The sequence below is a fragment of the Saccharomycopsis crataegensis genome (genome assembly GCF_037102585.1).
Source record: "Saccharomycopsis crataegensis DNA, jcf7180000000073, whole genome shotgun sequence".
Taxonomy (NCBI): Eukaryota; Fungi; Ascomycota; class Saccharomycetes; order Ascoideales; family Saccharomycopsidaceae; genus Saccharomycopsis; species Saccharomycopsis crataegensis.
In genome coordinates this window covers 1,746,600-1,766,997 of record NW_027043820.1, presented here as the reverse complement: position 1 = coordinate 1,766,997, position 20,398 = coordinate 1,746,600, and the positions used below count along the sequence as shown (strand labels likewise).

Here is a 20,398-nt window from a genome sequence, read left to right as displayed (position 1 = left end):
CAAGTATACTTTGTACGTACTAGTTTTGGGCTGCCCGAATATTACTATCGTTTGTTTGGGTTTTGCGTTACTAATTACACTATTCAGCCACATGTAGAAGCGCAGTTTCCAGTCACGTAGACACGATCAATTACGAATAACAACTACAACAAGATCAGTTGTCCAGAATCTTTCGTAATTGGGAGCGCATGACCATCCATCAAAGTGCAGGGAGCAATATAGATAATCGGTTGTGTGGATTCTGGATAATAACGGTTAGGTCAGTGATATACTCCTAATCAATCCTAATCAATTGCTACTCTTTTCTTATTAGCTTGAATATCATCAGATGTTTGTTTTCTTTCCATCTTCTTGTTCTTCGTTCCGCATCCCTTTTTCAATTGCTCTTTCCTATTTGGTTATTGTCAGCGGCTATGCACAGATCTAAATTCCGTTTATGGGGTTGCCTCAGAATCCATGCATATGGCTAATTATATTTGTCAATTGGTACGTTATCAATCCCAGCCACTAACATCCCACTCCTATACCGATTTGAAAGAAATAAGCCAGTCCCCAAATTTTCCCAATATATGCAAGGACTACAGAGATAGCAGCGGTGAAGAAGGTTACAAAAGAGAAACTGGTATTCTTTAGAGATCTTACAAACTTGGTAAAAACAGGAAAGAGCAACCCTATTCATTAACTGCTCTATATGATATAAAGAAGTATATGAATATGTTGCCCATTAGCAGTGTATAATATATGCTTTCTATGTCTAGTAGCTGGTTTGATTCAATTGATTTTTCATAATTTTCATATTTTTCAATTATTTTTCATATTTTTCAATTATTTTTTCCAAGAAACACAAACACATTTCCAAGAAACACTAACCATCATTTCATGGGCAGAAGGTGATAAAATGGAATAGAAAAAACTAAATTTATAGTCGAATTCTTTATAGCATGTTGGCCATCCAGCTTTTACTCATCGATACTGAAATCAATGTCTTAATCGATCTCAAACTTTGATCCGATTTCTTTCCCTACATTTGCGAACTGCTTCCTCCCAGTCCACATTCAACACGTACCAAGTTTCACTGAGCCCAATGACAAACAATCCACATCCTATACCAATCCACAACCCTACAAGCTCTAAATCATAATGGTAGCCTAAGAGCATTGCTAAAGGAATGGCAAAGAAGTCATAGGCCACAAAATTGATGATTCCTCCAATGTATGGCATCCCTTGACCACGTAGTAAAGAACCAGCAACCGTATTAAGCGCATCGAACAACTGTATTGCTGCAACAAACGGGAGGACTTTGACTATTAACGCAATTACTCCGGGATCATTCGAATAGATGTCAGCAATTATGTACCGGCCAAAGAAAAGCACCATGGCGTTGAAAAGACCAACAATTACTGCGGCTGATAATCCAATCTTGGCAACGATTTGTGCTGGTCCATCTATTCTATTAGCACCAACGAAATTAGCAACTCTGGTAGAGGAGCTGATACCCACTGAAAATGGTACAAAAAATGCCAATGATGCCACGGTTGAGATTGCGGATTGGGCTGCCAACGCGGTAGCTCCAAAGAAACTGGAAAATAAAGTCAATATCTCCCAGCTCGAGGCCTCTAAAAATGTACAAACCACACCAGCAAAACTGAATTTGACTAATTCGCCCCAGCCATTGAATGCATCCCACGTAAAACCATTCCAACATTCCATGCCATCAATAACAAAAATGTAAGAAATTAGCAAAGTGCACATCACTAAGAAATTTAAAACACAGGTAATTGCAATACCTGAAAAACCGATAGTGTGAACTAATGTTTGAATTGTTATTATACTCAATGGAGTTGAAATGAGGAGCACCAAAGTACTAGCGTTGAAGATCCCTTGGCATTGGAGAAATCTTTTTGCATTCTCAAAGATTATATAGAAAGGAGCTGCAAATATCAATATTCTAAGAAAAGAAGATGTCAACTGAACAAGCTCTTCGGACTCTAATATGAGTCTAAAAAAATATGCCGAGTGCCACCATAAAAACCCAAATGGAATGAACGCAATAAGAGAAAGGGCAATTGACCTCTGTGTATACAACCCTACTTTCTTGATATTCCCCGATCCATATGCCTGAGGACATAGTACATCAAGAGATGTCGAAATCCCTTCAAATATTGAAAAAGTTATGGCAGCAGTCATTGATGCTAGAGAAACTGCCGAAAGCTGGTCTTTCCCAAACACTTTCGATGCCGTAATTGTCGTAAGAATGGTATATGATTGACTTAAACAGAAAGTGATAATTAATGGGATGGTATTTTTGATAAAAACCTTTATCTCTGACTTCATTGTAACCTTCTCATGGGCATAATCCTCCTCTTCTTCCTCATCGTCATCAAGTCGACTACCTATCAATGCATCACTTATTGACCCGTAGTTAGTTCTTCTGATGTCTCCCGACTTATTTGTAACTATACTTGACCTGCTGTTCTGTCTGCTCATTTTTAATAATTTTGCAGGAGTCGTTGACGAGTGGCTCAGGTGTGTTTGCTTGCCTTTTTTAGGGTAATATGTTACTGGATTAAGATTAGTTGAGGTCATATCATCACCATCATCATCATCATAAACCTCCTGCTCATCTCCTTTGTTATCCTCCTCTGATTGAAATCCATGGGTACTGATCGATGCCAATGACAACGACGATCTTTCTCTAAACAATGTTTGTAGTTCCGGGTCAGATTCGATGTCATTCATATCAGCAGGTAAGGAATGTATCGAAGCATCATCCAGCAGGCCATCCTCAATATCCTCAGCGTAGTGTTCACTGGATACTAGGGACAAGAAGCTTCGTTGATCATCGTTCCCACCGTACTTAAAAATGGGAGTTTTGGTGCTGGGAGGGATAAACGTAGTCAAGTATCTTTTTCTAATACGACCCCCAAAGCTCACGTCTGTATTGAAACAGTTAGGTATTTGAGAAAGCGTTCGTGCGATATATGACAGCACCATTATTGAGTTATTGTTATAAACCTCATAATGTAAAGTATCTGGGAAAGCAGTTAATTTTTGTTATGGCCTAATAATTTTTTGATTAGCGAAGAGTGCCCAGAAAGGGCACATAACTGGATATTAGTGCACATGCAGAATATTGCGTAATAGATGATTCTCAAGAAATTTCCATTTTTGACATGAAGCACTAATATATGGAGAGTCAAACAATCAAACTATTCGCAGCTATGTCTAAATAAAATTAAAATCGCACATTGCCCTAAAATTCTTTCCGTGCTGAACCCATTAAAAAAAGAAAGGAAAAAAAAAAAAAAAAAAAAAGAGACACGAAGAGGAAAAAAGAAAAAGAATGCAATTACAAGAATAAGAGAGTTCGCTATTTTGATCTGAGTTTCACAGTCAAGGTGTGTTGAATATATTATTTTGTGGTACAACTGGTGGGCCCTGGTCTGAAACTGTTAATCTATTGGTATTTCGCGACAAAGATGTAGTTGTGGTGTTGGTGGTGTTTGGACTACTATTCAAGGAGAAATCAGTCGTATGCTCCAATATTCTATTCATCAGGTTCATCGAGCTGAAATCATCATTGGTGTATTTCTTTTGTACAGTTTCTAAGATTGTATGATCATGGCTGACGATATGGATACCACCAAAGGAATTGTCAATGGGCTCACCACGGTTGAATCTCCATGACAGCTTGCTTCCTCCTTCACCTTGTTTCAAATTTTCATGAAGATTATGGAAACCTTCGTCATTATCACTATCCTTTTTCATTTTTGATGAGTGGTTTTCTGTGAGGAACCGTTTTAAATCCAAATCCTTCCATGAATATTCCTTTAGTCTTTTTTGGTGGGTTTTGTTATTAATTGATGAGCCAAATGCGCCTGACTGTAAGCTGGCACCGTTGTTTTCTCGATATAGGTGTGAATCAGGGGTATCATTGGATAGTTCGTGAAGATAGCGTTCACTGAGCTCAATGTCATCGTAGGGTAGGATGTCTCGAGACCATTCTTGCATGTATATGATATGGTGAGGATTTTTCATGTGGATGAAAGAAAAATCAGATCCTCGCGACATTTCTGGGGTTGGTACTTTTTCTTTTGTTTTGTCTTGAGTTTAGGTGATACTGGTATATTATTCTGCCTAATTATTCTACTTAATTATCCCGAATATATCTGTGTGTGTCAATGTTTACATTTTTTCTCATTCTGGCGATGAGGTTTCATATAAGGCCGGGTAATCTCATCGATTAGTAATGAAAAAAAAAATCACATCCCCTAAAATTATTGTGCCTGGGAGACTCTATCTTAATCCATTGAACCATCATAGCGCAATCACATCAGAAATGAAGGCTTTGGTGTATTTTATCACTTTTATTCGTTTCTTTAACTTGGTCATTGCCAAAAACGTGTTTGACATAACCAAAATTAACATCTCTGGTGATGAAAGAGCGCAGGGAATTGAGAAGAGAATGAATCATGATCAGCAAACTCCTCAAAGCTTCGATGAGGAATATGCGAAGCAGAGAGAACAGCAGCGGCTAGCTGCTGACTTTTCCTCATTTTCTACTAACTTGTTGAGCTTCAAAGACCCGATTTCTATTTTCACCTACTACCTTCGTGATAATTATGATTTTATCCATACTGGTCCGCTTAAAGACATCATCATCTTTATTCCGACCGACAATGCCATTAAAAAGCTTAGTGAAAAACCTTGGGAGTTCCCTTCTTTAATTGTTCCATCTATGGATGAAAAGACGGCTGATAAGGTTTCGAAGGAAAATGTTTTGAGCTTTGTCAAGAGTCATTTGGTCAATATTTCAGATTTACAATATAAACTACCAGAGGATGGCAGTGATATTACTTTCAAAACCATCAATAACAATGATATTATTATTAGGAATTACAACAGCGATTTTTGGGCTAGCGCAGAAAGAGGCTCTTCTAGAGGTGCGAAAATTATATCCTCGAAAGTTGAAAAGTACGCTGAACAAACCATTACACTTATTGTAATTGATGGTACATTGGATTGGCCTGAAAAGCATTGATGGAAACTCTTTATGGGAAGACTGTTTATACGTATGAGTTTTGGGTAGAAAATTGCTTTAGATGCACCTAGGGTTCTTTTATCATAAAAACTTTTTGCCAATATTCGTTTTCATTTTTTTTTTTCTTTTTTTGTTAATAAGGTTTGGTTTTTTGTCACAATTTTTCTTGTCTTTTTTTTATGTTGTTTTTGTTATTGTTTTGCTTTGGTTAGCGTTTGTGTTGTTCGTGGGTCCTATGGTTTTTGAATTCTTCATTTGCTGATATTACATTGAGCTTAGTCATTAGTTTGAATCTTCAATTAAAGTGGAAATTAAAGTAGATCGCCTTTGAATATAATTTATCAGTTTTTGTTCAATTTAATAAAATTTTAGTAAACTGGTATATGTACCTTGATCCTGGTTTATTGTATAGCACAAGAGAAAGTCACACCCCATTTCACAAAAAAAATGTTTTTGATTTCCCTCTTTTTGAACGCAACTGTTGTGATTATCAGCTTCATGATAAATATTTGAGATGTTCTGAATATTACTATAGTAATGTATGTTCTTTGTTGAAGTGATGTATTTTTTTCTTTTTTTTTTTTTTCATTTCTTCATAAATGTTGCATGAAAGCTTTCACATAGATATGATGCTGCCCTAAAGATTACAAATCCGCAGTGAACTGAAAATCTCCCAACTTCAGTGTGGTTTTTAAACCTTTCTGATATCCTAATCATCACTGGCAACAATAGCATGGTGTCTTAGTAGTAAACCATGTATTTTGCGAGACTACCCCAATATACATATATTCTTGGGCATGTCACCTGAAACTGTCCCAAAACGGCAATATCTGGATAATCCAGAGCTCGCAAAAATTAGAGAGTTCAGAGTAATAGTCACATTAGCGAAAGATTCGTAATCATCCGTATTTTCTAACTAGCAATATATATACGAAGGGTATAAAAAGATTATTATTTTCTAAGGGAAAAAAAAAAGAATGAAAAATAAAAAAAATTGAATTATTGCTAGCTTCGAGGATCAACAGTACCTAAGCACAATGGTTATATTGGAGAGTTTTTCAATTACACTAAGTCACTGGGGACGCTGGTCTCAAGTGGTCATCCCAAATGAAAATGCATTCAATCCATACTTCTTGTCAGCTCTATTGATTGGGCTTTCATGCTTCTTTGGATTCCTCGGGGGATATCAACTTCTTGTTATGAAAAGACGGAAAACACATGGAAAGTACTTGAATATCAAGAGCGAAGGGTTTTATCATATTCTTAGATTGGGGTTAGTTACTTTGCAAGGGTTTCTTACAGCGATCTTATGTTATTATCAAGCTACCCAGAATACCAAAGACTTTGCCAATTTATCGACAGTTGGATTGGCGTGTTCATTCACTCTTATAGTATTTGTGTTGTTGCCTCTTCATATCATCGAAGTTCATAAATCCATCTGGCAGCTTGCCACTCCATTACTATATTGGGTCTTGAATCCATTTATGTTGCTGGCTGGATTATATCAAAACAACTACACTGACTATTCAATGTCTCCGAACCTGACTTTCAACAAAATCGAAATATTGTTATTCATTAATTCAGTTTTCGTTGCTCTAATGGAAGCAGTATTTTGGAAAAGGGCCCACGAGTTTACATATGATTTGAAACTCAATGGAGTTAATGACAGCTCAATTTTTTACAGTAACGTATTGGCAAGAGTTTCTTACACTAATCTCAACCATTTAGTGAGCAAGTGCTACAAAACTGGTAAGGTAGAATTTGAAGATTTACCTGATGTCGGTGAAAACTTGAAAGTTGAAAATTGTGCTAAAAAGGTCAAGGAATTTTTGGAAAAGGATCCTAGTTTACTCAAAGCATTGGTCAAGGCGTTTAAATCAAATATTGTGCTATGCGTCTTTTTTTCATCCAGTTGGGCCGTCAGTGTTTTTGCTCACCCATGGTTACTTCAACAACTCTTGTCAATTTTCACCGGGTCTGCTGAGGATAAATCATCCCAGATATTATATGGGTTCTTGATCTGTGTCTCCATGATGGTTATGGCTTTTGTGGGGTTGATCTTGTTCAATGAATGTTATAACTATTCTTTTCAACTTGGTTATCAAGTGTCTCTTAGTTTGTCATTTTTGATTTACGAAAAGTCTTTGAAGTTATCTACCAAGTCTCGTGGCGAAAGAACTACCGGTGACATTGTCAACTTGATTTCTGTGGATGTTACTAAAGTCATGCAGCTGCTTCGTCAGTCTTTCATGTTGATCAGTGGTCCATTCCAAATTTTGATCAGTATTGGCTTCCTTTACAGATTAGTAGGTTGGTCCTCCTTTTTCGGGATTTTGGTTATTATTTCTGCCACCCCTGGAAACATTTATATCATTAGACGTTATGAGGTTGTTTCAGATAATATTATGAAGTTCAAGGACATGAGAACAAAGGCGGTTAGTGAGTTATTGAACTCCATAAAATCCATCAAATTATATTCATGGGAGAAGCCAATGAGTGAAAAAATATCACATATCAGAAACAAAAAGGAATTGAAAGAAATCAAAATTATGGGCATCATCAACAGTTTGGCCTTTTTTTCTTTTGGATGTGTTCCATACTTTACGTCTTGCGCGACTTTTGCAGCATTTTCACTTATTTCTGGGCAAAAATTGACTTCAGAGTTGGTTTTCCCCTGTTTAAATGTTTTTGATTTGTTGGCTGCTCCTTTGCTAGATTTCCCGGATATTTTGAGTATATTTATTGAAGCTAAGGTCTCATTAAAGAGAATCATTGACTTCTTAGATTCTGATGAATTAGATCAATCCCTTGTCCAGAAATTGAATGAAGTGAAAACCAATGGTGATACTTCAGTGGAAATCAATAATGCCACATTCTTGAGATCAGAATTCAAGAAAACCAGGACAATTGATGAGCATGTCGATAATAATTCTGTGCACACTGAAAGTATTGTTGAATCGGCGCCAGTGATTGCGTTATCTAATATTAATTTTGCTGCCAAGAAGGGCCAACTCACTTGTATTGTTGGTAGTGTTGGATCTGGTAAATCTACCTTTCTACATTCTCTTCTTGGTCAATTCCCAATGGTTTCCGGTGGCGCTTCTAATGTTCCTCCAAGTTTGCACGTTCGTGGTAAGATCACTTATTGCTCTCAACATCCATGGACTATGAACGCTTCAATCAAGAAAAACATTCTTTTTGGTCACAAATACGATCCTGAATTTTTTGAAAAGACCATCGAAGCCTGTCAATTGAAATCTGACTTTGAGATTTTACCTGATGGCGAGGAAACACAAGTTGGTGAAAGAGGTATTTCTTTATCGGGTGGTCAAAAAGCCCGTGTTTCTTTAGCCAGAGCAGTCTATGCGAGAGCTGATATTTATTTACTTGATGATGTTCTCAGTGCGGTTGATGCACACGTTAGCAAAAATATCATTGAACAAGTATTCAGTAAAAACGGTATTTTGGCCTCAAAGACTTTGATTTTATCTACCAATAATATTCATGTTCTCGAGGAAGCTGACAACATTTACGTTTTAGATCATGGGAAAATTGATGAACAAGGTACTTATGATGAATTGATTAAGAATAAAGGAGAATTTGCCAAATTGATTGAAGAATTTGGAAATGCTAAAGCCGAAGAAGAAAAAGAAGAAAAAGAAAAAGAAGAATGTCAGAAAGTAGAACTCACTAACATTGCTGAGGTTGTCGAAGATGATGACTCAGATGTTGTTGTTGAGATTGAAGAAAGTGGTCTTGAATTATCAAGAATCCCTACTAGAGCTACGATTAGAAGAGCCTCCATGGCAGCTTTTGAACACAGGTTCCATGCTGATAATGAAAAGACTGAGGGCAAGATTACTGGTCAAACCAAAGAAATTTCAAAAACTGGGGGTGTTGGATGGTCGACTTATAAAAGAGCTGCCAAGGCTGCTGGATATTGGAATGTGATCATCACAGCTTGTTTTCTTGCTATTAGTATTATAGCTGAATTTTGTGGGAAGCTATGGATGAAGCATTGGGCGGATACGATGGATTTATCTACTGATGATGACGCTTCTTCATCTTCTACATCTTACTTGGTCTCTGTCTATTGTATTATTGGAGTTGTGAGTGCTACGTTCTCATTAGTTTCCGGAATTGCATTCTGGTACTTTTCTTGTGCAACTGCTTCAAAGGTTCTTCATCAAGACTTGGTATCGGCAATAATCAAGTCGCCAATGTCCTTCTTTGAAACTACCCCAACTGGAAGAATTTTGAATAGATTTTCTGAAGATATTAGCAAATTCGACACACAATTCCCTCATGCTGTTTATGTGTTTGGAATCGTTGTCTTGAAATCTGCCTACTGTTTAGGCATGATCGTTTTCTCACTACCAACTAGTATTTTTGCGTTAGCGGGTTTGGGTTATATTTTCTATTATATCCAAGTGTACTATATTGTTGCTTCTAGAGAAACTAAGAGATTTGATAGTGTTACCAAAAGTCCTGTGTATTCCCATGTCCATGAATCTTTGGTTGGGGTCGATACTATTAGGGCATTTGGTCAGGAGTCCAGGTTTGAGTTTATCAACTCATCCAATTTGAACCATAACTTAGCTGGAGGAATTGCTCTGGTGTGGATGACTAGATGGTTGGGTTTCCGTTTGAAGAGTGTGAGTGCAATTCTCGTGTTCATTATCTGTTTTCTTTGTGTTGCGAGTCTTGCGACATCTACACCATTTAGTGCTGGTGTGGTAGGTATTTTGACCTTGTTCATCTTGCAAGTCACTGACGAGTTCATCTGGCTTGTTAGAATGGGGGTTGAAGTTGAGAATTCCGGGGTTAGTATTGAAAGAATATTAGAGTATTGTGATCTACCAAGCGAACGACCATATGTTATTGAGAATTCTAGACCTCCAATCCAATGGCCTATGAATGGTGGCATCAAATTTCAAAACTACACCACAAAATATAATGCCGAGGCTAAGCCTGTTTTGAATAATGTTTCTTTCGAAGTGAAACCTCAAGAAAAGGTTGGTATTGTTGGAAGAACCGGTGCTGGTAAAAGTACTTTGACTTTAGCACTATTTAGAATTATCGAAGCCACTGGTGGATCGATCATCGTTGATGGTGTGGATACTTCGAAGATGGGTTTGTACGACTTGAGAAGTAAATTGAATATCATTCCTCAAGATTCCCAGGCTTTTGAAGGTACAGTGAGACAGAACTTGGATCCATTTTACAAATACAAGGATGAAGAATTGTGGAAGGTTTTGGAAATGGCGCATTTGAAAAACCATGTTATGTCAATGAAGGATGATGAGAGTAAGAAGGACAATCAAGAGCAAGGAGATTCCTCCGATATCCAAGAAGGGGCAGGTAAAGGTCTTTACGCTAAAGTTAATGAAGGTGGTTCCAATTTATCTGCTGGTCAGAAGCAGTTACTTTGCTTGGCTAGAGCTTTATTAAATCCATCAAGAATTTTGATTTTGGATGAAGCAACTGCCGCAGTTGATGTCAAGACCGATAAAATTGTCCAAGAAACCATCAGAAATAAGTTTAATGACAGAACGATTTTGACTATTGCCCATAGAATAGACACCATCATGGATAATGATAAAATTTTGGTGTTGGATAGAGGTGAAGTGAAAGAGTTTGATAGTCCTGCCAACTTGCTCAAGAACAAAGACTCACTTTTCTATAGCCTTTGTGAGAGTGGTGGATACCTTAAGCAATAGTTCTTTTTTAGTGTTGTTGTTCCTTTTCTTAATTTTTTTTTCTCCTGTTTAATATATCTATGAATCATATATTTTGTTGCATATCATCTATGGTATCTATCTGTAAGACCTGTAAGACCATTTGCCATAATAGAGAAGACATGAAAGAAAAAGAAAACAAGACAAAGCTTTGTCAAGTACCGATTAATACAATCTGCTAATTGAACTCCTTGACTCTGCATTGTCAACATAGTGAAAAGCTTTGTTTCATAAACAGATAGCACTTTTAAGTCGCTGTGAGCTAGTGACTTGTAGATCTTAGGGACTAAATAAGAAGACACGCGCGATGCGTTAGTTCACCAAATAGTGGCCAAAAAAAAAAAAAAAGAACACGATGATAATTATCAAAAAGAATGCAGAATATATATTTTGTATACAAGTAAAAAATAACAATTCATTGAAAACAGAAGAAAAGCCTTCTATTCTTTGGAAACTGGATTATATTATCTGATTGTTTTTCAACTGATATTTTCTGTACATAATTCTACAAACGATAGAAAGTTATAAAATAATAATTTACGTGGAAATATATTTTATTATTCGCGGCAATTTGGAAGGCTGATTGCCAAAATGACAACTATAATGAGGTAGGTATCAGATACGAGAAAAAACAAAAGTAAATGCAAGAAAACAATGAATAACAAAGCAAGAATCTATTCTAATGAATAAAGAATGAAATAGTAAAAAAAAAAATTAGTCTTGTAGAAATTGTCCAAGTACCGAATGAATTCAACACCAAGTGTTGTAGGCTCTCCAGTACCATGGCTTGGTGGCAGCGTAAGCTTTTTCTTCGGCAATTTCTTGTTTCAACAAGTCCATATCAACAACCTTTCTACCGGTGTCCAAATCAATGTTCTTAAGGCCAACGAAAAGAGTGAAATCTCTCTTCCAGACCATGTAAAAAACATAGCAAAAGAGGATAATTGGGGCAGCCAAGTAAGCTTCGAAGAAATCATTGGCACGTCCAGAACCAGTCGAAGACAACTCAAATGGCCAAACGGCAATCCAGAATTGGGCAGCAAGGACAGCACAGTAACCAATGACACCATAGACAGAACCCCAGACACCTGTTTGAGCGGTGAAGGACAATTCATCAGTGGTTCTACCTTGAGCCTTCAAAGCCATTCTGAAGATGACGTGACAAGCACAAGCTGAGCCCCAGGTGAAAATGGAAGACAAACCAGAAATGGCCAACATCCAGCCGAAAACGGTACCTTCCTTCTTAGAAGCAACAAGGAAACATAAGAGACCGAAAAGTAAAGAAACAGCGGTGGCGACAATTGGTCTACCGGCCTTATCAATGTAACCAAAAATCTTTGGAGCAAAACCTTGTTCGGCCATGGAAACCATAGTTCTGGAACAACCAAAGGTGGAGGAGTTACCGACAGAAAGCACAGAGATCAAAATAACGACGTTGAAGATAGATGGCAATGCCTTAATACCGGCATTTTTGATGGAAATGACAAATGGAGAAGCTCTGGCATCGTAACTGGCACCACCCAAACTCTTGTCACCGTATGGAACAAGCAAACCAACGAGAGTAAGGGAGACAACATAGAACAAGGTGATTCTCCAGAAAACTTGCTTGGTAGCCTTTGGTAAAGCCTTTCTTGGGTTAGCGGTTTCTGCAGCAGCAAGGGCACACAATTCGGTACCAGCAAAGGCAAAAGCAGCAGTGACGAAGACAGAACAAAGACCCTTGAAACCGTGGTTGAAAGCACCTTGAGCAATTTCGGTCTTTCCATGCTTTTGCCAGTATCTACCACCAATGTATTCGTGGTTTGGACCACCACCACAGACCAAAATAATCCCGAGAATGATGTAACCAACCACGGCAATGACTTTGATGATAGAGAAACAGAATTCGGCTTCACCGTAACCCTTGACACCGAAAACGTTGATACAAGTGATTAAAACCCAGAAAATACAAACCCAGGCTGCAGGACTAATTTCTTTATTCCAATACTGAATAACCATACCAGCAACAACCAATTCGAAAGGCAAGACGATCAACCATTGCAAAGCATAATTCCAAGCCATAGCAAAACCCCAAGCTGGAGAAACGAATTGAGAGTTGTAGACAGCAAAAGCACCAGAGACAGGGAAAGCGACAGCCAATTCACCAAGAGCTTGCACGGTGGTGAACATGAAAGTACCAATCAAAGTGTAAGCAATCAAAATACCAGCTGGACCACCAGTTTGCAAACTGGTACCAGAACCAACGAACAAACCAGTACCAATGGAACCACCAATGGCAATCATCTGCAAGTGACGGTTCTTCAAGTTCTTTTGAAGTGGAGACTTGGCGGTTCTTTGGACAATTTTTTCTTTGTCAGTGAGACCATCCATTTCGGCAAACTGGTCCTCTTCTCTTTTAAAAGAGTCGATAAAGTTATGCCAGACACCACCCTTGGCTGGTTGGGTGTATGGAGCAGAATTTCCATAGTCGTGGTCGACTTCGTACTCTGAGTTAGCTTTTTTTTCAGACATGATGATTGATGATTTGTATTGTTAAACTAATGAAGTGAGGTAAGAGGAACACTTAGACTTCTGCTACTGTGATGGGGAAAACAGGGATATTTATACTTTGTGTAAAACTAAAAAATGAATAACCAAAAAAAAAAAAAGATAGCACCAACGCAAAACAAAGTTTGAGCATACTGCAGAGCATGCGTATCAGTGCATAAGTGGGCTCCGTGCTCTCAAATGGAATTTAGGAGGTGATGTTCGCTACAAAGGAATACTTGTTTATTGTTTACTTTCAGAGTGTGGCTTAAACTGGGTGAGGATTGTTGAAGAGTACAAGTTTCTCTTGTGTTGCTTTTTTGATGATATAGTGGTAGGAATTATAGATTTTTTTGCTTGTTCTGCTTACGGGTAGAGAGATTGATAGATAGACAGATAAAGTGACGCCTAAATTGAAGTGGAGGGCACCGACGACTTATCAGCTGCACCTTCTCGAACCTTAATGGGGCAGCAACCACCGCCCACGACAACGCGACAGGAGGAACATTATCAAACTACTTTTAGTGCAGTTATGGAAAATCACCTACTTTGTTGAGATGATATACACTCTCCGCATGGTGTGTCTAATAATTTCCAGCAGAATAAAAGCCGTCGTTTTTTGTTTTTCATTTTCATTTTCATTTGTTCTGGAAACGCGGTCGCTGCTGGGATGGCGGTGGAAAGAAAAATAAAAAAAAAAAAAAAAAAATGGAGAAGAAAAGGGGGTGACACACCAGCTCCTGTGTACGGAGAAGGTGGCATAATTTTATGTATTGAGTGAGGCATCCATTTGGCCCTTGGGGCATCAGCGCCGTGTGCGTTGGCGGTCCTGGCCAATGCTTTTTGTCCCTCTGGATTTTTTTAATCAGCTTACATCGCTCAACGGTTATCCGCTTGCATCATCAGCACTGTCCTCGGCACCTGTTCTCACTTTTGAGTTTGTTCCTGGAAAACCATATCCAGTTACTCAGGATAGCATGACCCAATCAACCAATGGGCAACCTTGTCAGCCAATTTTATGGCCCCACAAGTTAATGCACAAAGTTTTGTTTTTTTTTTTTTTGTGTCGTTATCTATAGATAAGAGATATCTATCTCGTGGTACTGATAAGCTAATATCGTGTTTATTCTATCATTTTCATCGCTGTGAACGGGATCATCAAAATCGCCCGAAAAGACAATATTGAGTGTTTGATGATCCTTAAAAAAGGCTATTAATAAATAAATAGAGAAAATTCCGAGGGAAAACTGAGCAATTGGTGGTGGAGTCCCTTCATTGGTCGACCTTTGTGATGTTTTGGTCACGTGAGCGGCTTTGCTGCATTTTTTTTTTGTGTTTACTTTTTTTTCGCGAAATTACCATAATCATAATAATAATAATAATAACAGTAATCATAACAATAACAATAGTAACAGTGTTTGGCTACGAAAACTGCAGCAGATTGTAATCCATAATGGACAGCTCCCGTTTTCTGTTCAGGGACCGCAAAAAAACTACCCTTAACATCCCCTCACATCGCTACCGTACCTCTTCCTCATCAAGCATTATCAAAGATTTATCATCTTCGACGACGCGTCTTAGACAAAAACCTTCATGGAATTTACCACCTTTTCAACCACCATCACAGCAAAAACCCAGTCATGCAATCTCATATACCTCTCTAAGATCAAAGCTTTCCCGAGTTGGCTCTCATGAACCCTTAACTGCCATATCGAATCATCGTCCCCAACAGCCAATTTTACCAGGGTCAATAAATTTCAATAACTCAACAGAATATCCTACCCTTCCAGGATCCATGAATTTCAGCAACTCCAGAGAGCAGCTACGAGAAAGGCTATTAAATAGACCAGAAAATAGACCCAGAACTTCTCTAAATTTGAATAAGCCTACGAAAAGTGGAGGATCACATAATAATAACTTTGAAAAATCATCATCAATATTGACATACGGCAATAAAAAGAGTAATTATAAGATTAATAATCAGGATCATGGGCGAAGGACTCCGCATGATTCATCAGCATCTCAGTATAGTATTCCTTATTCTAAGTCACATAATCCTGATATTTTTGGCAACTCACAAACTAGAACTCAGCCCAAGAAAATCGATAAATATGAAGATGAAAATTACCACAATTTTACTAAACTTAGAAATATTGACAGCAGTATGGTGGTAGCAGGAGAAGAATTCATGCCATCAGATGATGAGCCTTATCAATTACCACGTCAAGGCCCAGGGTTTTTGGCGACAATTGCATCTAAATTATCAAATCTTTTTGCTCAGCCGACACCTTACAATAATGGAAATTATGGGAATAATAGAGTAAATAATCCTTCCAATACTGCAAAACTTCCGGGTGAATTGACTGCAGTTGATGAAAGATCCAATAGAGAAGAGCTGCATGAAAAAAAATTAAATAGCCGCCAGCTCAATGAATTGATGAAAGAAGAAAAAAAGAAGTCAAAGAAATCGAAAAAGAACAGATCGAAAAAGCTGTCAAAATTATCAAAGAACAAGAAGAACAATGATGTGGATATTGAACCTGGAAAAAAACCTGCATTTCTCCAAGAAAACTCTCACAATATTGAAACCGCTCAAAAGAATTTGTTTACCCATTTGCCTAGGCTTACACAAACAATCGCAGATAAAAATAGCAAGCAAAAGGAGAAACATAATAACAGTACCAGTAATAATGGAAATGGAAATTCTAAGAAACGTCTCAGATCAAATATGCTGGATTCCCCTTCTTCGACTTCTCAAAAATCCCGAGCTGATACCAACTCTGTATCTGAGAAAGATCTTCAACTAGCGATTAAAGAATTGCAAAAAAAAGATATGGTGATAACTGAGCTCAATGGTAAGGTTGAATCATTAGAATCAGTCCTTGAGGAACTTAAACAGCAGATTAAATCATTTCAACCGCAACAATATTCAAAACTACCATCGACAATTTCTCCGCCACAGTCAACTTCGAGGTCAGGGTCCAAATCCATTCAAAACAACATAAGTCATCCTATATTTGCTGTGTCATCGAACAACAGTACTCAAAGAGACCCAAAGCCTAGTAAGATTTTCAGCTCTACTCCAGCAAATATCAACAAGGCTGATATTTTAAAAGAGTTAGAGGACGTGAGTTTTGACAGTAACCCGAACAAAAAGCGCAAGATTGAGCTAGTGAATAATGCAAGCCCTCTTTTTGGCGATGATCTTGATGAAGGGTTTGATTCCTCTCCTACAAAACATAAAGGTTCAAGAAGCTCTGAAAGACCTAAAAATAGTGATCAGTCTTCTGCTTCGACAATCTCCCTGGTCAAGCCTGTCACCACCGGCAAATCTTTGAAAAAAACGCCCACAGTTATAATCGACGAGTTCAAAGAAATTACAAAAAGGATTCAGGAACGTGATAACGAAGCAGTAGTTTCCAATGAGAGTATTAACATGAATAAGGATGAAATTGACACGAATTATAACGATGATGATGAGTTTGATAGTACCCATATCAACGAAACTTTGGCAAAGCTTGAAAAAGATTGCAGCTCATTATCACCAATAAAGATGGCCCTTCGTTAATGAAACATTGTACCTTATTATAGTATATTAATTCTTTGCATTCATATTTATGTTTCCTAGATGAAAAAAATGTTTGTAGACTTTAGCAGTCTTATCGCAATAAACATTTATCTCTCCCTAGCATCAACGAGCTTGAAGAAAGAAAATATCATTTCCTATCACCATCTCATTTGAATACAAGCTATTGCAAAGCTCATAATTCGTGGTATGTTCGCACTACTTCACTTTACGTCCAAAATTTCTTCGTAATATGCGTACATTTTTGTTTTTAATAAATATATGCTATAATATAGAAAGCTTTTTTTTTCTCGCCCTCGACCATTCATCAGGTAATAGATGCCTTAATTGTTATGACGATAGAAGTTTCGGTAGCCTGTAAAATAAGGATAAATTAGACAAATTAAAAAAAAAAAAAGAAAAAAAAAATTATTAAATTATAGTATCAAGAAGTGAAATATTATTAAGAAGTGAAATATTTATGATGTCAGCAATGAATTTTTAGAAGAAAACAAAAAAAAAAAAAAACAAGAAAAGTCCTGACCTGAAAACTGTAAGAAGATATTTCAGTTAAAATATAAGACAGTCAAGTTTCATGCAAAATAACAGGCTCGATCAATTAATTATACGATTCTCCTCAGTTTTAGAAAACACTATTTGTTATCATTATTATTTTCTCCTGTGACCTGAACAGGTTTCTATCCCATATTCAATACATTTCATCTATTCAATAGGGAGTTGATGCTTAAGTGCCTGTCCCTCGAATCACCACTATTCTCTGAAGATGTCATTTTTGATAATGGAGGATCTTTAGAGTCACCATTACTTGGCGAGTTTCCAGAACTAGCGTTTGGTGGTTTTTGAATAGTAGCAGCAGCCACTACACCTGTTATACCAGTGCTATGAGATCTTGGAGGAGGATACGAGGCTGGAGCTTGCAGAAATGTAGCAGGTGGTTGTAAATGAGATGCATTTAGGGGAGCATAGGAGTATGGCAGCAGGAGAACTCCATAAGAGTGAGGAATTGGAGCAACCATGGTGGATTGGTAATGTCGCGTTGATGCTGGGTCCATATATGTTTCTGGTGGGTTGTTGATTGGCATAGGTGGAGAAAATGGTCTTGAAGAGTAACCGCCTTGATGAGGGTTATTGGTACCGTTAATCGACGCAAGAGGGGGCAAATGTTTTTGGTGATGACTTACAAGAGTTGAGGGTGTTGTAACAGGCCCACCAATTATGGATGTTAATGGCGGCAATTGGAACCCGGGTCTTTGCTCAACAGGTTGCTGTCGAGGAGAAACCCTTCTTGGTGAGTCAAAGTCCGTCAATTCAATAGGCCTTTTATGTTCATTGTTCACAATCTTATTCGATGGTGTCGGAGTTCCCTGTCGCAGCTGATGTGGTTTTATCACGTCCGAAGGCGATGGAGTTTGATCTAGAGCCTGTTGATCAACATTGTGTGCTGAGTTGGTTATATTTCTCTTTCTTCTCTTGATTATGCCGCTCTTCATTTTTATTGGACGATGACAACCATGCAACTTATAATATAACCCACACGCATTACAAATGGTTTCACCTAAATCATTTCTTCTCCAAAGTGGTGTAATTGTGGTTTGACAATTAGCACAAGCAATAGCCACCGAAGAATCAGAAGCAATAACATCATTTCCGGCATTGTTTTCCTTCGGAACCGTTGGGGATGGTGCAACCGTCGGGGATGATTTCTTTGAAACGGGTTCACTTTTAAGATATATTTTCTCTTGAGAGTTCATATCGATTTCATTTTCTGAGTTCGCATGGGAATCATTTTTGCTGCTCATACTATTATCTGGATTGTGATTTAGTGGAATGATAACTCTGTTGTTATAAACGGGACATCCTTCGCAAGCAGCAGTGCCACCGGTACCATTACACCGACCATCACCTTCACAGCTTCCATTTTCTGTTATAGAGCTTTTATCAATTTTCACAAACTTTGGAGGCCGTTTGAGATTAACTGGACGGTGGCAATTATTTGCCTTATAATATAGACCGCATGCATTACAAATCAAGGTGCCATCAGGAGCTCTCCTCCAAAGAGGGGTTTTGTTAGTGCCACAATTCGAACATTTTTGATTAGGAGATTCAGAGAGTGGCTTTGCAGTATAGGATGATGATTCAGGCTTGATGTTATCTGATACCTTTGACGGGGGCGATGATGACGGTGATGGCTTAGTATTAATATTTGTTGTATTTGCGCTTAATGATGCGCTAGAAGAATCTCGGATAGCCATAATTTTCAAGCTATATTGGGGAAAAATTTGGATAGATATGACTTGTGGTACATAAAGCGTAGTCCATGAAGGGGTGTATTCCTTTGAATGTTCGAGATGAAAGCAGAAGAACTTGGGTGTTGGAAATCCTGTTAATTCGCCAAGATGCTGGGGTGTGATATTTGTTGAAAATAAATCGCTTATAAACGTGATTGGTATAAGTAAAATAAAAATGAGTGTTTCAGTAGCATCCCATGATTATTCAACAATATTATTTTTGAAAATAAAAAACCAAAACAGCAAAAATATCTGTAAGTGAAGGAACGCGATGATGAAAAACCAGAATGAACTAGGTAGAGATTTTGTGTATATCATGACTCTCGTTGCTAAACGCACTCCGTAAAAATGAGGAAAAAATAACTTTTGCTTGCAAATCCTGCTGTGTGAGCAGGGTTATCGGGATCTTTGGCCAATCACAGCTGCTACATTTGTCAGCGAGAATTCCTTGCATTTCTATACTGTCTAGCCTCTTAGCATTCTTGGGTTTCTCAATGACAATTCGCATAAAAGTTGGGAATATGATATTTCAAAAAACTTCAGGGCCTTCCGCTGCTGTGGTATACTACACTAGTAGACTATTTTCGAATGGTAGTTATTCGTTCATGGGTTGTTTGGTTCTTGATCGTAGATTGATGCTATCACAGTGCCCGTCACCATCACAGTACCAGCCACCATTGCAGTCCCAGTAGTGTTTTGCTACTGGTGAATGTATCTAGATAGTACTGGGTCTAAATAATACTTTGATGTAGTAAATTTTAGGGAGCTTACACTAATGCTATTGTCTACATTGACTTGTAGATATTAAATAGAACTATTTACTATTGTAAATAATATACATCAACCGAACCCCACCAATAACTAGTTGTGGTGATGTCTTGTAATAAATTACCTGCAACTTCCGATGGCGCCATCTTAGAAGCCACAACGTGTATGGCTGATTGTGGTATAATTTTAAAAAAAAAAAAAAAAAAAAAACGCTGCCAACCCTATTGTGGAAAAAATTTTGAGCGTGTTGGGAGTTTTCAAAATTGCTAAATAAGATTTGTTGGAAACGTAACAGGTTGTAGTATTGTTCGGGATCTGGCTACTGTTTAATGTCGGAGCATCTGTCGTTTCTTTAGTGTCGCGACACCGGGTGTTACACCCTGGCTACAAATCTTTGGGTCTTCCTATTGTGTGTTTATATCAAGCCCACGTTAATCTGGGAGATATATAT

The 20,398-nt window shown here is 37.8% G+C and overlaps 6 protein-coding genes across 6 annotated transcripts; 3 read left to right on the top strand and 3 right to left on the bottom strand. All coding sequences in view use genetic code 12, as the record gives it.

Annotated features, from left to right (window-relative positions):
• Positions 1-996: 996 nt before the first annotated feature.
• On the bottom strand, positions 997-2,994 carry DASC09_015210 (MATE family efflux transporter; the record flags this gene model as incomplete). Its single annotated transcript, XM_064995124.1, has 1 exon — positions 997-2,994. One exon carries the CDS (start codon positions 2,992-2,994, stop codon positions 997-999), a length of 1,998 nt encoding a protein of 665 aa, XP_064851196.1.
• Positions 2,995-3,393: 399 nt separating this feature from the next.
• SWM1 (Swm1p) lies at positions 3,394-4,071 on the bottom strand (the record flags this gene model as incomplete). The annotated part of the gene is made up of 1 exon (XM_064995123.1): positions 3,394-4,071. The coding sequence occupies one exon, from the start codon at positions 4,069-4,071 to the stop codon at positions 3,394-3,396; it is 678 nt and encodes a 225-aa protein (XP_064851195.1).
• Positions 4,072-4,339: 268 nt separating this feature from the next.
• On the top strand, positions 4,340-5,041 carry DASC09_015190 (uncharacterized protein; the record flags this gene model as incomplete). The annotated part of the gene is made up of 1 exon (XM_064995122.1): positions 4,340-5,041. The coding sequence occupies one exon, from the start codon at positions 4,340-4,342 to the stop codon at positions 5,039-5,041; it is 702 nt and encodes a 233-aa protein (XP_064851194.1).
• Positions 5,042-6,078: 1,037 nt separating this feature from the next.
• DASC09_015180 (uncharacterized protein) lies at positions 6,079-10,761 on the top strand (the record flags this gene model as incomplete). Its single annotated transcript, XM_064995121.1, has 1 exon — positions 6,079-10,761. One exon carries the CDS (start codon positions 6,079-6,081, stop codon positions 10,759-10,761), a length of 4,683 nt encoding a protein of 1,560 aa, XP_064851193.1.
• A 3,997-nt stretch (positions 10,762-14,758) lies between these two features.
• On the top strand, positions 14,759-16,873 carry DASC09_015170 (uncharacterized protein; the record flags this gene model as incomplete). The annotated part of the gene is made up of 1 exon (XM_064995120.1): positions 14,759-16,873. One exon carries the CDS (start codon positions 14,759-14,761, stop codon positions 16,871-16,873), a length of 2,115 nt encoding a protein of 704 aa, XP_064851192.1.
• Positions 16,874-17,589: 716 nt separating this feature from the next.
• DASC09_015160 (uncharacterized protein) lies at positions 17,590-19,143 on the bottom strand (the record flags this gene model as incomplete). The annotated part of the gene is made up of 1 exon (XM_064995119.1): positions 17,590-19,143. One exon carries the CDS (start codon positions 19,141-19,143, stop codon positions 17,590-17,592), a length of 1,554 nt encoding a protein of 517 aa, XP_064851191.1.
• Positions 19,144-20,398: the final 1,255 nt, after the last annotated feature.